General features: G+C 36.9%; 1 protein-coding gene across 2 annotated transcripts in view; it reads right to left on the reverse strand.

Moving 5' to 3' along the window:
• Nucleotides 1–282: 282 nt before the first annotated feature.
• The window catches only part of hs3st3l (heparan sulfate (glucosamine) 3-O-sulfotransferase 3-like), a 34,001-nt gene continuing 17,423 nt past the window's right edge, over nt 283–16,860 (reverse strand). For both annotated transcript variants that reach the window (XM_077551739.1, XM_077551738.1), the window contains 2 exons: nt 3,796–4,025; nt 283–1,583 (listed from right to left, as the gene is read on the reverse strand). In XM_077551739.1, coding sequence (XP_077407865.1) covers nt 1,195–1,583; nt 3,796–4,025 — 619 coding nt within the window. In that variant the 3' untranslated portion in view covers nt 283–1,194. The remainder of the gene's footprint in view (nt 1,584–3,795; nt 4,026–16,860) is intronic.

Raw genomic sequence — 16,860 nt, forward strand, 5'->3', positions numbered from 1 at the left:
CATGTGCTTCATTATGGATATTGGGTACCACTACGTCCTATACCAACTAGCTGCTTGTGTATTTTAGCATTACTTCCGCTAGGATGCTTAATGTAGCTACCTGGGTGGTGGTTTTATTTATTTTTATTTTTATATAGATGAACCAGGAAAATAAGCAAAAATCAGCTTACATTTATATATATATATATATATATATATATATATATATATATATATATATATATATATATATATATATATATATATACATATATATATATATATATATATATATATATATATATATATATATATATACTGTATATATATATAAAACCGGGTTCACACATCCAGTATTTTTAACACGTTAACGATTGTGACATCGCACACATAATGATCTCCAATGACAATCTTGAGCTTCCAAACCAGATGTCTGTCGTATTACTAAGATTGAGCTGTGAGAGGCAGCAAGGTGCCACAGGGCAGCCAGACTGTGAATACAAAGAAAAGGAAAAACTAGTCAAAAAAAAAGGGGGAAAAAATAGAAGCTAATCGCTAGCTCATCTGGTAACTACGGAAGCATGGAACTGCCAATGTGGCGTAAACAGTTTTGATTGGGCTATGTCATTCAAACATATTTATAAAGTCATTTAAACATATTTATAAAGTCATATACACATATTTATAAAGTCGTTTAAACATATTGATAAAATGTAGGCCAACACGGTGTTAACCTCACATGTCAAGATTTGCAATAAGAATGTTGAACGTTTGCCATTTCAGATTTTTATGATTTTATAACCGATCAGGATATCTGATAATCAAGTCTTTGCTGACTTTAATCGGAAGAGGGGAATTAAGCGCAAATTAGACCAGATTATTGATATGTGTGGAGCCTGCTTAAGATATTTTTGGGCAACTGCGTTGGACTCTGGTCCAGCAAAAACTGTCTAAGGGCCTACGTGGAAGAACCTTTTCACAAAAATGGTACCACTACAGGTACCTGAAAACACACGCACACACAAACACACACACACACACACACCTTGATCAGAACCAGTCATTTCCAAATGATAATGGAAAACAAGGATCTCCTACTTTTTGACATGTGGCTGTTGTCAATGAGACAAACTGTACTCAAGGGAAGAGCAGCAACAAAATAAATGTGTATTTTAATTAATGCTTTCTATGCTAACAAAATACTATTTGACATCCTCACTGCCACCCAAAGTCCTGCCCCGCCATCTGATAAAAACGCTGGTTATGGGGCCTGTAAAAATTCCTCAGTTTCTGCATCACGTCCGCGTCAATTGAGGCATGCGTCCTCCCTTTGGTCTTCCCCAGGCAGTGGGGTTTGCTGCTCCCCTCGGGCTTCTTGAGGCAGGGGAAACCTTTAGTTTTGTTGAAGTAAAAGTGTTTGTCTGTGACGATCCTCTGGAGTCCCAGAAAATCCTGCACTTTCCCCACTTCCCCAGCTGGATCAGAGATGAGCCTTTCGCCGCTGACCAGATGGACCTGGCTCCGGGGGAACCAGGCCAGCCAACGCTCTAGGTGCTGGGCGTATAGGCCGATCCAGAGAGGGCTCCATTGAGCATCAATCTGACCTGAAACAGATAAAGTACATTACTGAATGTCAACCATTGCCTTTCTGATTAGGGAGTGTTTTGCTTTGTCATTCAGTACACAATCCAATATAAAAGTAGACACAGCACTGTATATCAGCAGAATTGCTCTTATACATTTTTCTGATCTTATCGCTCGTCTACCCAAATTGAATGGCAATGTAAAATGTCAAAAGGATAATTAGACAAGTTAAAAAATAAACAATTTAATTACTTTGTGTGATATTTCCCTAGCTCTAATTTAAAATCCTAGGGGCCTGAAAACATTTTTACCTCATATGGGGTATTTTGTCCAAAATTTGGACACACTTTGTAAGTGTGATAACTAAGTTATTTTTTATGATTTTGTTTTTTTGTTTTTGTACTTTTGACCACTCATAATGTTCAGTGGCATCAGACCTTTCCATACATATGTAGTTTTATGTGTTTATTTTTTATGTCCTCTATGGACAATAAAAGTTAAGAGTGCGCAATTATTGGACAAGTTAATGAATGAACAATTTAATCACTTGTGCGATATTTCTAGCTCTAATGTAAATGAAATACTTTGTGCAACAATGATGAAGCATGATATGTGTTTTTCTTGTTTGGATTGTATTTGGTTTTGTCTCGTGGTCTGTCTTGTTTTCCTGTCATTCATGTTTTCATTTTCTTGTTAGGGTTTTTTGTTTCCACCTGTGCTCGTCAACGCCTATGTCCATTAAGTTGCCTATGCTGATCGTATCTTGTCCAAGTGTTCCTCCTTGTCTTGTCAGTTTGCTTGTATTAATGCTACATTCAAGGAAGGTGGGAAGTCCGACTTTTCCAACCTCTGTTCAGGAAAAGTGCATTGCAATGCCCCTTTGAACGGGAAGGTCTGATTAGGTCTTCAATCTGACATCACTCGACAATGGCAAGCCCCATTGAGACAGGCAGTGAATGGAAAAACATAATTTATTATAAACATCTTTTTATCTATTATTATGTTAATTTAGTTATTCAAAATAAGGAACTTGGCATAACACACCATGATCTGTACTGACCAGAACAACAGACAATTTATCAGAATCAGCCATCTTTGCTCATTACATTCGCCTCAAACGCTTTGAGGTCAGCTCTGGGACAAGCCGAATTCTCGCCTTCCCCGAATGTAACATTAGTTTAATGGTTTCTTTCTGTCCTGGTCGCTTCATCATTGAGCTTGCTGCTTCTGCGACTTGTGGTTGTGGTTGTTGTTTATTGGATCTCCATTAGCACATATAATTTGATTATATAATAATACAAAATATATAGAAAATAAAAAGGCATAATGTTAATGATAAATTAAAACAATAATAATAATAAAAGAAAGGATCACTGATTGTCACGCCCATCTAAGTGGGGTGAAATTCGTCCCGCATTCGACCCATCCACTGAGGGAGCGGTGAAGAGCAGCAGAGGCTTTCGCTCTGAGATCATTTGGTGATCTAACCCTGCAATTCCAACCCATAATGCTGAGAGTCAAGGAGGGAAGCAAATAGGTCCCATTTTTATAGACTTTGATATAACCCTGCCGGGGATTGAACCCACTACCTCACAGTTTTCAGGCGGACACTCTACCACTACGTTACTATTACTAAATACAGTTCTTGTCAGTTCTTAATTATCCTAGTGTTTGTTTTTGTTTCTTCTGGACTTGCTAATTTAATACTTTGATAACTGCATGCTCCCTGTTTTAAGTGTTATTGTTTGTTTGTTTTTATAAAATAAACTACTTTTTTCCTTTCCTGTCTTCTTGCTTGTCTTTACTTGGGTCCCAACCATGCATATCACAGATTAAGAGAACCAATGAGAACCAATACCATATTTGTATTAAAAATTGTTCAAAAACTTTCCATTCATCCATTTTTTATGCCCCTTGCCCTCATTAGGGTTGGATGATGATTAATGTAATTTCTAATTTGCATAGTGATGATTGTAAAATAAAAAGTTATTCACATGTTGATGACACAGGACCAAGGTGAGATGGAGGTGCGGTGCCTTGACCATGTTATCTTTTCCCATCTAAGAAATTTGAGGCGCTGATAACGACCCACCAGGCTACCCATTTTTTCTTCCTCTGTTGGCCATTGCGATTCCGATCAAGGATAGTTCGACTTGGTCGCAATGGAGCAGCTGCTACTCCCCCCAAAACTTCATATTGGTTGAAGCTGATCTATTACTGCGATAGCCTCACCTGTGGTACGGTTCTTGAAAGCAAGGCTTTCAAAAGGAGGGATGTCTGGTGTCTTGGAGATGATCTGCGTGTAGTCAGATATAGCTCGGGTCACCGGGTCCCGCACGACCACGATCAGTTTCACCTCTTGCGACATTGCGTGAACTCTCGCTGGCGTTTCCACAGTAACAAAGTAGCGCGGCGTCTTCTCCATTACGATCTGGCCGTCCAGTGCTTTCGGCATCATAGTCCTGCAAAGTAGATTAAATTATGTCAAGACAATTCAAGTGCTGCCCACATAAGTTTAATATAGTATTAGTCAAATTCAAACTCAAAATGGCTTGCTAAAACCACAAATGTTTGTCTTACCACTTATCGTATTGCACTATTTAAGACAAAGCCAAACAAGCTTTTTCCCCCGAACCATGCCGTATTTAGGCAGGCATGTTTAACTTGGCACTGAGACAAATGAGTGTCTCACTCAAAGTGTTAATTGACAATGTTATTTAGCTAACATTAGAAACAATAACCACAGAAATGCGGCTGGCAAATTTGACTGCATGTCAAACTATGTGCTTGTCTGGACTCCAGCTAGACGCTAAGCAGATGGGACTCGTTTAGAGAGAAATGACTCAAAAGGCCCCACAGGACCAGACGGAGACATCTGCTGGTACACCTGCCACACACCTGACTGACTGACCAAGCAGCATCTTAACACTGAATCAGCATCTCGTATTATTGCTCTAGATGTCAATTGTTGACAAAGGTCTATTATTATTGTGTGATTGATTTGACATGATCGAGTGCATTTTGCTTGTTGCCCATGGTGTTATTGGATTCCTTTTATTGAGATGAAACTAGAAGACACTCCTGAAACATGCCTATGATTACAGCAAAGTAATTTATACAGGATTTGTCATCATTGGAGAGAAAAGACCAGATATTCCTTTTAGGATTTAACTAGGCTAGATCTAAAATTCCACACAGGAAGGAACATTTGTTTACATTAGTTGCTCATAATTTTACAATAACAATACAGTGTGACTGAAAGTTGAGTATTTTTTTTTTCTTCAGGAACAAGAACAGTTCAGGATTGAGCAATTTAAATGCTGGAGGGGGCTGCAATTTTTCACTGGGACCACTAAGGACCACAACTTCCTGATCAAATGTAAGACAAAAATGCCATTTTAGATATGAACAAAATCAAAATATGTGCAAAAGCCATGCTCTTAAGATATTTCATTTTTCATCATGCATTTCTTAATGCATGTATAAAAGATCTACAACAAAAGGTTTAAAGCAAACAATTAAAAACACACACACATATAATGTGATTTTTTTTTCCAGTCCCAAAGGTTCTCTTGGATAACAAGACCATTCAAGGATGGCAAAAAACTGCTGAACAGCAAAATAACATTAAGTGCAAGAACTCATTTTGTGCATTTTTTTCACAAAAATTAACTAACTCAAAAGTGCAAAATTATTGAGCTACTACGTTTGTAATGCATATCCTTCTAAATCTGCAAAACATCTATATTAGGCCTATTCATGTTGTAGCAAAGGCCAGTGTATGACATGTGCATGCGTAACTCAAAGCCAACTGAAAATACGGACGCCATGTTGTTACCCTCGGCCACAGGAGTGAGTGTGCGCTCAAGCGTGTAGCCCATGAGTGTGCCTATCGTTTTGCACGCAAAACACTAAATAACTTTCTTTCACAAACTAGGTGTACAGTTTCTTTTATATTTTCTCCTTGTATTTTTTAACATTTGATGTATTTGACAAGCCGATAATATAAGGAATACACTGCATGTATGATGCAGGCTATTACTAGTACTGTATATGGTATATTTTTACTGTACATGTGTTTTGATTTTCAATGTTGTGAATGCTGGAAATGTATCAGTGTGTTACATAACATATATATGTTGAAATAAGAGATCTGATTACATGTATTTGCTTCATCTCCTGTCTTTGGCTCCTGATATAACAAGAAAGATACTTGATAATGAAGCCAATTTTTCATGGTACCTCGGTATCATAACAGATTCCTCTGTATTTTGTTTGTCATAATGAATATATGGTCCTAAATTTAAATTTAAACATATTTCAGTGTAGCTGACAACCAAATGTATTTTTAATTTTTAGCAATGGCTTTCAATTGTGCATGTACAATATTTAGAACTTTTATTTACAACACAGAATCCACAATAACTAATTTCCACATTATGGGCCCTGTTTTATCAAGTGTGAAAAAAAAATCGATAATAATTTTATTTTAAGTCCACTTACTTTGTACAGGCTTATAATTAGATTCAATTATATTTTATTTTCAATGATAACCCTTGATAAAAGGTCGAAGGCTGCATTGTGCAGTCCCACCTACTTCAAATCATGTTATTTTACTTGACTTTACACAACAATGAAGTGTTATTTGCGTTCCAGTCCTCTCATTTGACTTTCACTTCCCACAATTTCCTCTTCTGTAGGTCTCCAGTGAACCGATGCATCATAATACCAATGCCTGGTCGTTGTGAGCAACACCATGCTGAGCACCAAGGTCTGAGAACGCAGCAGCAAGGTAACAACATGGCGTCCATGTCATGTGACCAGCAGTTGACCAATCACAGCGTAGTAGCTCTGAAACCGAGTTGGCCAAACGCTCTCTATCTACAGCTCTGGTGTAACTAAGCCATAGCTTCCATCTAGTGGTGAATGGTGATATTACAACATAAACTACAGTCAAAGCATTTCCGGAGTTTGGCATCCACAAATTTTCATATCGTCACCCTATTAAAATAATTGCCTAAGTAATTTTTTTGCAAAAAAATATTTTTTTGCCTCAATCATCTCACGATGCAAATGGTTAATTTTTTTGGTTCCTGAAAAATATGAAAAAAAAATATTTTTATTTTTTATGAAAAAATATTTTAAGAAGGCGTCAATATTCAGATTTATTTTTTTTGTTCAATATTTTCTTTTCATTTTTTAACCGTTTTTTCATGAAAAATGTATATTGAATGCTTAGTTTTCTAAGCATTCAATATACATTTTACAAAAATTTGTGTTGTTTTTTTTTTTTAAATGTCCCCACAATTTTTACATTTTTTGGTTTGTTTTTAATCAAGGCTCCACAGTTGCCCATCACTGAGTTAAATGTAAGAAGGACGCTTCACCAGCTGTTATCCAAGGTAGAGTATTTGTGTGACAATAAAACAATATAAACAAACATACTGCAGATATTAAAGGCATAATGAAGGAAGCACTTTCTTGTTTTTACACAATAAGCTATTACCACAGACACAGTCAATGTTTATGCATCCCAAAAGTAGAAGACGTACACATTGGGGACACATGAGGAGATGTGGATGCTCCGTCATGACTCTCTTATCGGCAAAGGTTTCCTATGTGCTTGTAACTAAAGAAGCCATCAATACAGCCACCTCCCAAAGCTGCTTATGAATCTGACACACACACACACGCGCGTGCGCGCACACACACACACACACACACACACAACACACACACACACACACACACAGTGAATACATTTGATCGGACCAGAAGACACGCAGTCTGCAGACTTCCTTTGTCCTTCCAATAGCCTGAGCAGCAGGAGCCTTACAGTCTGCACGTACTCACAGACATGTATACCGATTTTCAAATCACTAACTCAGGCTTTTTTCAAGCAAGCTTCTGCTCTTAGTGCTTTTTTGTAGATACACAAACTTATGTTCGGCTATCAGACATTATGGACCCTGGTGTGTTTGTGAGAGTGTTCTAAATGAAAGGGTTGGGTGACGGATGAAGGAATGATGGCAGCGGATACAAATACATCCCCATTAGCAATCTGTCTGTGAATAGCCAGGAGCCAAGAGTTCCCCCCATACCGCCTCCACCATGTCATTACCTTAACACAAAGAACTAATTAGTGCCCTCAAGAACAACATAAAAAGATGATGTGTCATTTTATGTGTTTTCGGCAGACACTGATCGACTGACAACAACAACAAAAAAGAGTTAATTTGTGCATTATTTAAACTTGCTTCTATACTTCCTTTGATTTATGAAATGTTGAGTGTAATTTGAATGAGGCCACAGTGATTACTTACAACTATAACCACTAACAGTAAGATTGCTTGGGTTGGGAACAACAAACATGTTAAGTATAACAAAATAATATATATATGTATATATATATATATATATGTATATATATATATATATATATATATATATATATATATATATATATATATAAACAATGAAGGAAAAATTTATGTTGAAAATAAGTTCTGAGGTTCAGGGTTTAAATCTCAACATCTGCCTTTCTTTGTTTGCAAGTTCTACCTGGTGCCCGATGTTGGCAGAGGCCATCAGTGGCCGCTCTACGACCACTCCCACATCTAGCGGAAACATTTTTAAAACGCGAATCTGTGGTGCAGATATTTAATTCTGCCTTAATGCTGTTCCCACACGATCACATGAAGCCCTTTTCACACTGCACTCGCTCATCGGGAACGAGTCATAAGGTTTAAGTACCTGGGTGTCCAACTAAACAACAAATTTGACGGGAGCAATACCACAGATGCTCTCTAGAGGTCAGAGAGGTCAGAGAAAAGACTTTCAGTGTTGAAGGACCTTTATGACTGTAGTTGAAGCAGCCTTTTTCTATGGAGTGGGTTGCTGGGCAGGGGGAGAGTACTGAACTCTGATGACCCAATGGGGGACAGGAGTATGATGGATAAGCTATCGAGTATTAATTTTATCCGTCAATTTAAAATTCAGTCTCAATTTTAGTACATTATCATAGTCACCCTCATCCACTAGTTTAGGTTTAAGTGGTGGGAAATGTGCTTCTTGTAAGAATTATAAAATTTTCTGTAAAAATTACTGCTGATATGATGCAAACTTCTCTGTTGTGGAACTAAAAAAAAAAGTAGCCTTGTGTTTGTAAATATTCAACAGTTTTTTGGGGGCTAGATCGGAAAGGAGAAATCACTCATGCACCTCAACAACAGTAGCATCGATTAGAATAATCTTTTAGCAACATCCGTCAATCAGGCAATTTCAGTAATCAATCGGATGAGAGGAAAAAAACTCAAATTTAGCCAATTAAGGGTGTCAGGCAATTAAAATTTGTAATCATAATTAATCGCATGACTTCAACAGTTAACTCGTGATTAACTGCAAATTTTATATCTGTTGTAAATGTACAATAAAATATTTTCCTAAGTTTTCATACTCTTAACATAAAAGTAGAAAAAAATTTAAATTAATATAAATATGGCTGCATCATTTAGTCATTGATACAGTAATTTCATAATAATTCATAAAATTTTGTTAAAATTAAAAAGATGTACTTCACTGTAAAAAAAATTTGTGTGATATGGATTTGTGTTGATGTCATTTTTCTGCCACTAGGTGGCATTATTGCATTTGTAAGACATTGGTGACAGCTCAGTGCAATTTTCATTTCATATTAAGAGCTATTTAATATTTAACATGAAGTAACTTGTGAAATTCTGCACATTTTTAAAATTGTAAAATAATTTATAGAAATATGGCAGTATATTTTAGTCATTGATACAGTAATTTTATAATAATTCATAAAATTTTGTAAAAATGAAAAAGATGTACTGCACTGTAAAAAACTAGTGCGATATTGATTTGTGTTTAGGTCATATTTCTGCCACTAGATGGCATTTGTAAGACGTTGGTGACAGCACAGTGCATTTTTCTTTTCATGTTAAGAGATATCTAATCTTTAACATGGAGATCTTTAACTTGTGAAATTCTGCACATTTTAAAAATCATAAAATACAACTTGACCCCAGTCTCCACAAATATATGCATTGTTATTAAATGTATTACTGCACAATTTTGACATGGACATGTCTGCTGCGTTGCGACTGGAATTCCCCTAGTACAAGCTTTCCAAGTCAGGGGCGGTCATTAATCACGTGTTTAAAAAATTAATGATGTTAAAGGAACTTTAAATGAACTAAAAATGAATGCACTAGTTTTGATACCCCTATTTTTGATATGTGTGTACTTTGTTTTAAATATTCCACTGTTGTTCCCACTGGGAATAAGGGTGAGTGCTTGTCTCAAAATGGAAATTCAGAACATTTCTATTCACGCTTTGGGTTGCCTGAGATAGAGGACTGAACTATTGCCCTTCTCATTTATTTCAATGGGGCCACTGTGGCATTGTGATGCTCACTGAGACATGATGCGGCGAAACCTTCCAATCATGTGAATGAATGCAAGCAATGATTGTGAAGTTTAATTATTGATTGTTGTGATGGAATTCAAAGTGATGGCAACCATTATAAGAGTTCAGTTTGACTGGATTTGCATCTATTTGGCATCAGCCTTCGGAGGTGGTTGGGGGGTACCTCACCCCTCATTATGTGGAGAGAAAAGGGGAAAACTGCCTGGAAGATGGCTGCGACTCAGAGGATTTACTGTATTTTGCAATTCATGAGAAAGTTTTTAAGCAACATCTTGAATTCTTTTTCTGCTTATGAAACTTTGCCATCCATGTTTAAATCTGGGTTCATCTGAACCACATCTCTAGCTTAGATTTTAAACAGTTCACAAATACCCAACTCCAGATTTCACAGTATTAGTAATTTATGTCCATTTAGGAGCTCCTAGAGTTTTATTTTTCACATCTCACTGGCAGCAAAGTGATAGCACGTATGCCTCACACTTTTGAGGTTCAGGATTCTAACACTCTTGGCTTGGATTTTCTCTCACCCAAATTGCCTGGGACCTGCTTCCCAGTCATGGTTTATGGAAGCCTGGAACTGCCAATGTGGAGTAAACTTATTTAAGTGGCAAATACATTGCAACATATTTGTCAATATGTTTAAACGTATTTAAATATGTTTGAATGCATTTATTGTATTCATCCTTTACCTTACTGTATTATACTGATTAATGATGTTAGTGCGGACAGTGGCCAGAATCCACGATAGACGCTGTTAGCTTTATGCTCAGTAAATGTTGTTTGGTTATTATCCATTAAAATAAACACATAGTCAAAATCAAATCTAATCAAATTCTGATTATTGTTTACTTGTAAAGTTAACCACCTCAATTTTTTCTTATTGATGTTTCCTATGTGTGTTTTTACCTCAGACAACCCAAAATTTTGTTAATATGGCAATTTTTGGATGAGGTATTCTTTCATTTGTGTTATTTATAACTTGTAAAAAGTCTTTTTTTTTTCATGTTAAAAAAAAATTCTAGGCATTTTTAAAGAATTTGTCTTTCTTTTTTTATCTATGTGGTATCGAAAATGGTATAAAGTATCGCGTATTTTCCTGGGTATTGATATCGAATTTCAAATTTCAGTATTGTGACAACCCTAATTTAATATGTTTAAACTACTTGCAAATAAATTTAAACATATTTGGAAATACAAAGTATGTTTGAACGTATTTGAATGTATGTTCGAACATACGTGTAGGCTAAAGACTAAGTGTTTTCTCCCATAATGCTATAGGGTATTGACTTGAAATTGAGCATACCATGTGGCATTAAGGGTAAAAATGATTAAGAAATCTTGCACCGCAGAAATAATAATAAGTCATAAAAAATATAAATAAACAATGTTTACTAACTTAATTTTTGAACATATTGGTATAATGTAGGTCAAATACAAAAAAAAAAACTTTTAAGTTGCAGATGTGCAAGTCAATACCCCGTGGCCTTATGGAAGAAAATTATTTAATATAATATTTATATATTAGCCTAAGTATTCTTGAATGTACTTGAACTTTTTTACAACTTTATCTTGAAAACACTTTTTTTCTCCCCCTTTTCTCCTTTATAAGAACCAGCTAGTACCGTGACAGTGAAATCCCTGACCAAAGCAATCTGCCTTTTAACTGAATTGATTGGCACTTTGAGTGAAAGATCAAACATCCAATATGATGAACACAAGGATTAGCCGGCAGTTTATCATAAGTCTCTGTTTGCCTTTGAGGAAGCTCTCTTTAGTTAGCAATTTCTCAATATTTCATCCATACTCCCTGGTGGGTTTATACGCTAGACTCGCCAAAGCCACTGGCTATTGATCTTCATGGGGGCTTAGGGTAACTATGCATCGTCTGCACCCAACAGTGTCCACTAGGATGAGAGTGTGATTGACACAAGGAGGTGTGAATACAAGGGGACAGAGAATTAGACTGAGGGTAATAACGCAGCCCCGGGACTCAGCTGGAAACAAGAGTGGCAGGTGGAAAATGGGGAAGTCAGGACCCACTAGAGCCCCATCAGTGGCATGCTGTGTCATGTGTTGGAAAATATGAAATCAGATGGAATATGTAGCAATGGATTGTGTATAATAGTCGTTGGTGAATCAAATGTGTAAACATTTACTCTGTTAAATTGGTGATCTTATGAGAGGAAAAGAGCATTGACTGTGTTATTTATGAGACATGTCCAAATTTGAGTGCATAAATATGAGTCTGTATGCATGAGTGTGTTATTAGGAGGCCTCTCATTGCCTCTGTATGGGGGACCATTAAAGGGTCGGTCTATTGTGGCTGTGCCCTGGCCATTTCCAAGAGACATTCATCATAGAGGTGCCCAGGGTCTCCAGGGAGGGTCTTAATGAGAGCCGAGCTGCCCCACCCGTCTGCGCCTGGTGATGATCGCCTCCAAAACAGATCCTGACCAACCACACCTGAACCCCAGTTAATTGCAAAACCACAAGGTGAAAGCCAAATCAGGACTGTTTGGATTTCATTTCTTTCCAATTTGCTTCCGGGTTTAAAACAAAAACAAGCATGCTGAAGTTACTTAACGCATATCGAATTTTGGGGGGAAAACATGAATCAGCATTCATTTCTTTGTGCAGAACGTCCAATGTTGTGGCAGGCATTCTTCTTTGATTTGCATGCCAATTTACATGCCATTGTCGAAAACACAAAAACATAAGTTGCACCATGCGCTGTGTCATTGTGGCACAAAGCCACCAACGGCCTCCCTTAATGAGCGCTTTATGAATTGCAGATGGATCAGAGTCATCAAAGCAGATGATTCTGAAAAGAATGAGTCATTTTTCCTTTTCCTTTTTGTCATCGGATGACCTTGACGACATACAGTCTCAGAAACAGGTACATACAATATGGTGCCAAGTCTTGCCACTTGGACTCATGTCAACTCAACTCGAGCCAACTCATCGCATATAATACACAAAAGCCAATAATGATAATAATAAATATACTACATGCATCAACAAACAAACAGATACATAGATGAATATTATATTCTAGTTTCCTTCACATGGGCATTTGTCGTCCAAAATTGTTTGTAGATGAGAGATGAAGAAGATTGCAGTCTCCATAGACCAGTATGAGGGTGCCAGCTGGAAATGCAATCTAGAGATCACAGAGTACATGAAGTCACTCACCTTTGCTGTAGGAGCTGAGGTTTGAATATAAACAAACAACCGCATTTTTCTAATAGCTGTTAGTTTGTCCATTGGCATGTAAGCAACCTCTAGCTTAAGCACAATTATTTATTTATTATTTATTTCTTTTATTTTTATTTTATGTTTTATGTTTATTTTATATTAGTTTATTTTATTTATTTTATATTTTAATTATCTATTTATTGTTTTATCATTTCTTATTCATTTATTAAATTAAAATCCCTTTTATTATGTTGGCTATTTGGGTACATTATTACTAGACATTGAAGAGCAGAGTTTGACATTTATTTCTGAGAGTGTTTATTTGATAAGTGCGCTGCCCCTAATGGTATTTTGCAGAGGTGGGCATTCCGTCATTATTGATGGAAGGTCTGTCAATCCATCAATGATGGGTGCCTGTTTTAATGACGAATGATGGAAAATTTAGAAAGAAATTGACGGACTAAGCTTTGATGACCAACATAATGGTCAATAATCAGGCCAGAATCGACTGATGGACTCCCATTTTGCTGACTGTTCACCCCAAACCGTTCTTTTTGATAGTTTATTGGGGGGAAATGTTTTCTACTTCTATTGCTGTGAAGAGTTGAGAGAATATAGACTACAGCGGGGTCAAGCCACACATAGTATGAAGGCTGCAAACCGCTAATCAACTAAGAGAAGATGGAGGAGATGAAGAAGAAAAAGAACTCTTCCAAAACCATGAAAGGTAAAAAAATCTAATTTTTAATATTTAATTTGAGCTGGTCGCGTCACTTGATAAAGTTCGATTATATGTAAAAACATTATTTCACCACTCACCAGTTCTTCACACTAATAACGATGACGAAGATGGACTGGCGGACCGGCAAAATATACTGATGGTCTTAAAATGGTGGCTGTAATTTAGCGAAGATGGGAGCGCAGTTGAAATAATGATGACAGACTGATGATTACAGTTTGGTTTAGCTTAGAAATAATAATGGCTTGACAATGACAGACAGGTGTCCCAAATAACGTCAAAATTCTTTGATGCGACCACCTCTGATATTTTGTGATATTGTTCAAACTTGGATTCAAAAGATGAGTGTTGGCTCATGGGCAACTGGATACTCGCAAACTAATGCAGTGGTCAATGCTTCACTCACAGTTCCACAACATTGTAAGGTACAGTCTTGAGATACGAGTGACACATCTGAGTCACCATTCAGCTGTTTTGCTTTGACTTGCATTCGTAATCTTGTGTTTGTATGGTGGAAGTGAAGTCAACGCAACTCAATTCACAATAAGCAGCACTTTGAAGAAAATTGTCCATCCATTTTCTGAACTGCTTAACAATTATTCAAAAAAGAAGCTTCAAGCTGTTTTATACCATTTCCAGTTTAAATTTATTGTCAATCCAAACATAATACTAGTAGAATTATAGACACACGTACACATAGCTTAGCATTTAGTCTGCTAACTTAATGCTAATGCTAATAGTGAACTAAAATGTATATTCTCCTTCAGTTAGTTGATTTATGCACATTCATTACTCAAAAAAATATTTTACATATTTTTTCAAAAGACTAATCAGTATTAGTGTCCCAATAATTCCAGTTTGCTAATGCCAAAATTCCTGTCAAATCTCATTAAAACAGTAAAGTTAGTAGTGGTCTAGACCTTTATTACTCCTTTGTCTTTGTTCTTGTTCATTGTGGCTGACATTGAGACTACATGAAAACAACCTACCAATCTTTGCCAGTAAGCCACGGTCAATAACATTGATAAATCTGAGTGTACCTCAAGAACAAAATACAAGCAGACCCGCTATTTGGAGGGCAGAACCGTCTCCAGTCTATGACAGAATGTGAAGAAGTCAGCCTTTCCACACAAATGCACACACATGCACGCGCGCACGCACGTGATCCTCACTCTTATCACATTCCGCAGGGTTGAAGCAGAGGTCAGCCCAGATGTGCGAAGTTGTGGTAACAGTAGTCACCCTTCAACCTCAAGTCCAGTATAGCTTTATATCTCTCCTCCTTACAATTCATCTCCCACTCTATTCACTTCTGCCCTGAATCCATCAGCAACAAAACATCAAGAGTCAAATGTGAATTTTCATCTGAGCCATTTTAATGGAGGCCTTCGGAGCAACGGGGGTGGAAGAGCTGCGTGTAACATGACCCCTTGTGTTTGACATAATCCCACTGCAGGATAAAGCTTCCTGTTAATTGTAAGAGAAGCTGAGCTGACCAATGTAAAACACTCTTATGCTGGAGTCAACCCAAGGTCAGAGAGAGGAGATAAGAGGTATCGATCCCAGACAACACAGTAAACTTCCAGACCAGCTCAGGGTTCATCACAGTGCTTTCTCTGATTCAATCTTGCTTCAAACACCATTCATGCATCTTTGTTTGGGGTTCGGATCTCAATTGCCCATCTGAAGCCAAATGCTGCTTCGGGGCGTCTCATTGCCTATTTGCGTCATTGTGATTGGAGTTTGGGGGTTAAAAAGTACTGATGTGCAGTGCATGTGTTTCTCAACAAATTTGAATATTATGGAAAACCTTACCGGGTAAATGTATTTCAGTACACTCTAAAACAGTTGGGTCCAAAATAACCCAAATTGGGTCAAAGGGGACCAACCCAATTTTCTGGATTATTTATTTTACACAAGATAACCCTAACACCCCCAAAATCCCTTGATTGTAGTTTGGTCATATATATATATATATATTATATATATATATATATATATATATATATATATATATATATGTGTGTGTGTGTGTGTGTGTGTGTGTGTGTGTGTGTGTGTGTGTGTATATATATATACATAAGCAAATGAGGTAAAAAAGAGAAGGAAAAAAAAGAAAAAGAGAAAAACTTTTTTTTAATGGGGTCAAAAAGTTGGGTTAAGTGAATTATCCACAAACAACCACAAAAAATTTACTTGATCTTTGTTATTTCAAAGTGAACACTTAAAAAACAGTTGTTAAAAAATAACCAAAGAGCAAGGACAAGCAGTTAAGAAAATGGATGGATGGAGTCAAAAAGCAGGTTTGGATTAAATGAATAACCCCAAAAATTGGGTTTTTTTGTGAGTTATTCACTCCACGCAACTTTTTGGGTTGTTAATTTAATTTATTAGATTATTTATCCAACCCAAAAAGTTGGATCGGTCCCTTTTGGACCCCATTTGGGTTATTTTAACCCAATTGTTTTTAGAGTTGTTTTTAGAGTAAACATGTTGCGATTGAGGACCCAAATGTAAGAAAGCAGGAGAAACCATGCAGGAGTGAGTGTAGGGTAGACTGAACAAAACGATTTATTAACAAAATTCAAAATCGACAAAATCCTGATCAAAAGTCAAAGTAACAAAGAAACACTAGAGAACACCACAATCACCAAACAAAAGTACATAACACTGACAATGATCCGACAAGAGGCCCCGTCCACACGAAAGCCAGTTTCAATGTATCCTCACAAGTTTTTTATGGCTTAGGCCGTTCGTCCACCGATAATTTTTTAAACTGGGCTCCAGAGTGGAAAGATTTCAAAATGCATCCATACGCGTCTGTCTGGACACCATATGCAGGATACTCCTCCAGTGATGAAGTAATGGTCGCAGCTCGATGACGACGCATTGTCGTAGATTGATGACTTATGCG

This window comes from Vanacampus margaritifer, chromosome 18 (assembly GCF_051991255.1).
Source record: "Vanacampus margaritifer isolate UIUO_Vmar chromosome 18, RoL_Vmar_1.0, whole genome shotgun sequence".
NCBI classification, from domain to species: Eukaryota; Metazoa; Chordata; class Actinopteri; order Syngnathiformes; family Syngnathidae; genus Vanacampus; species Vanacampus margaritifer.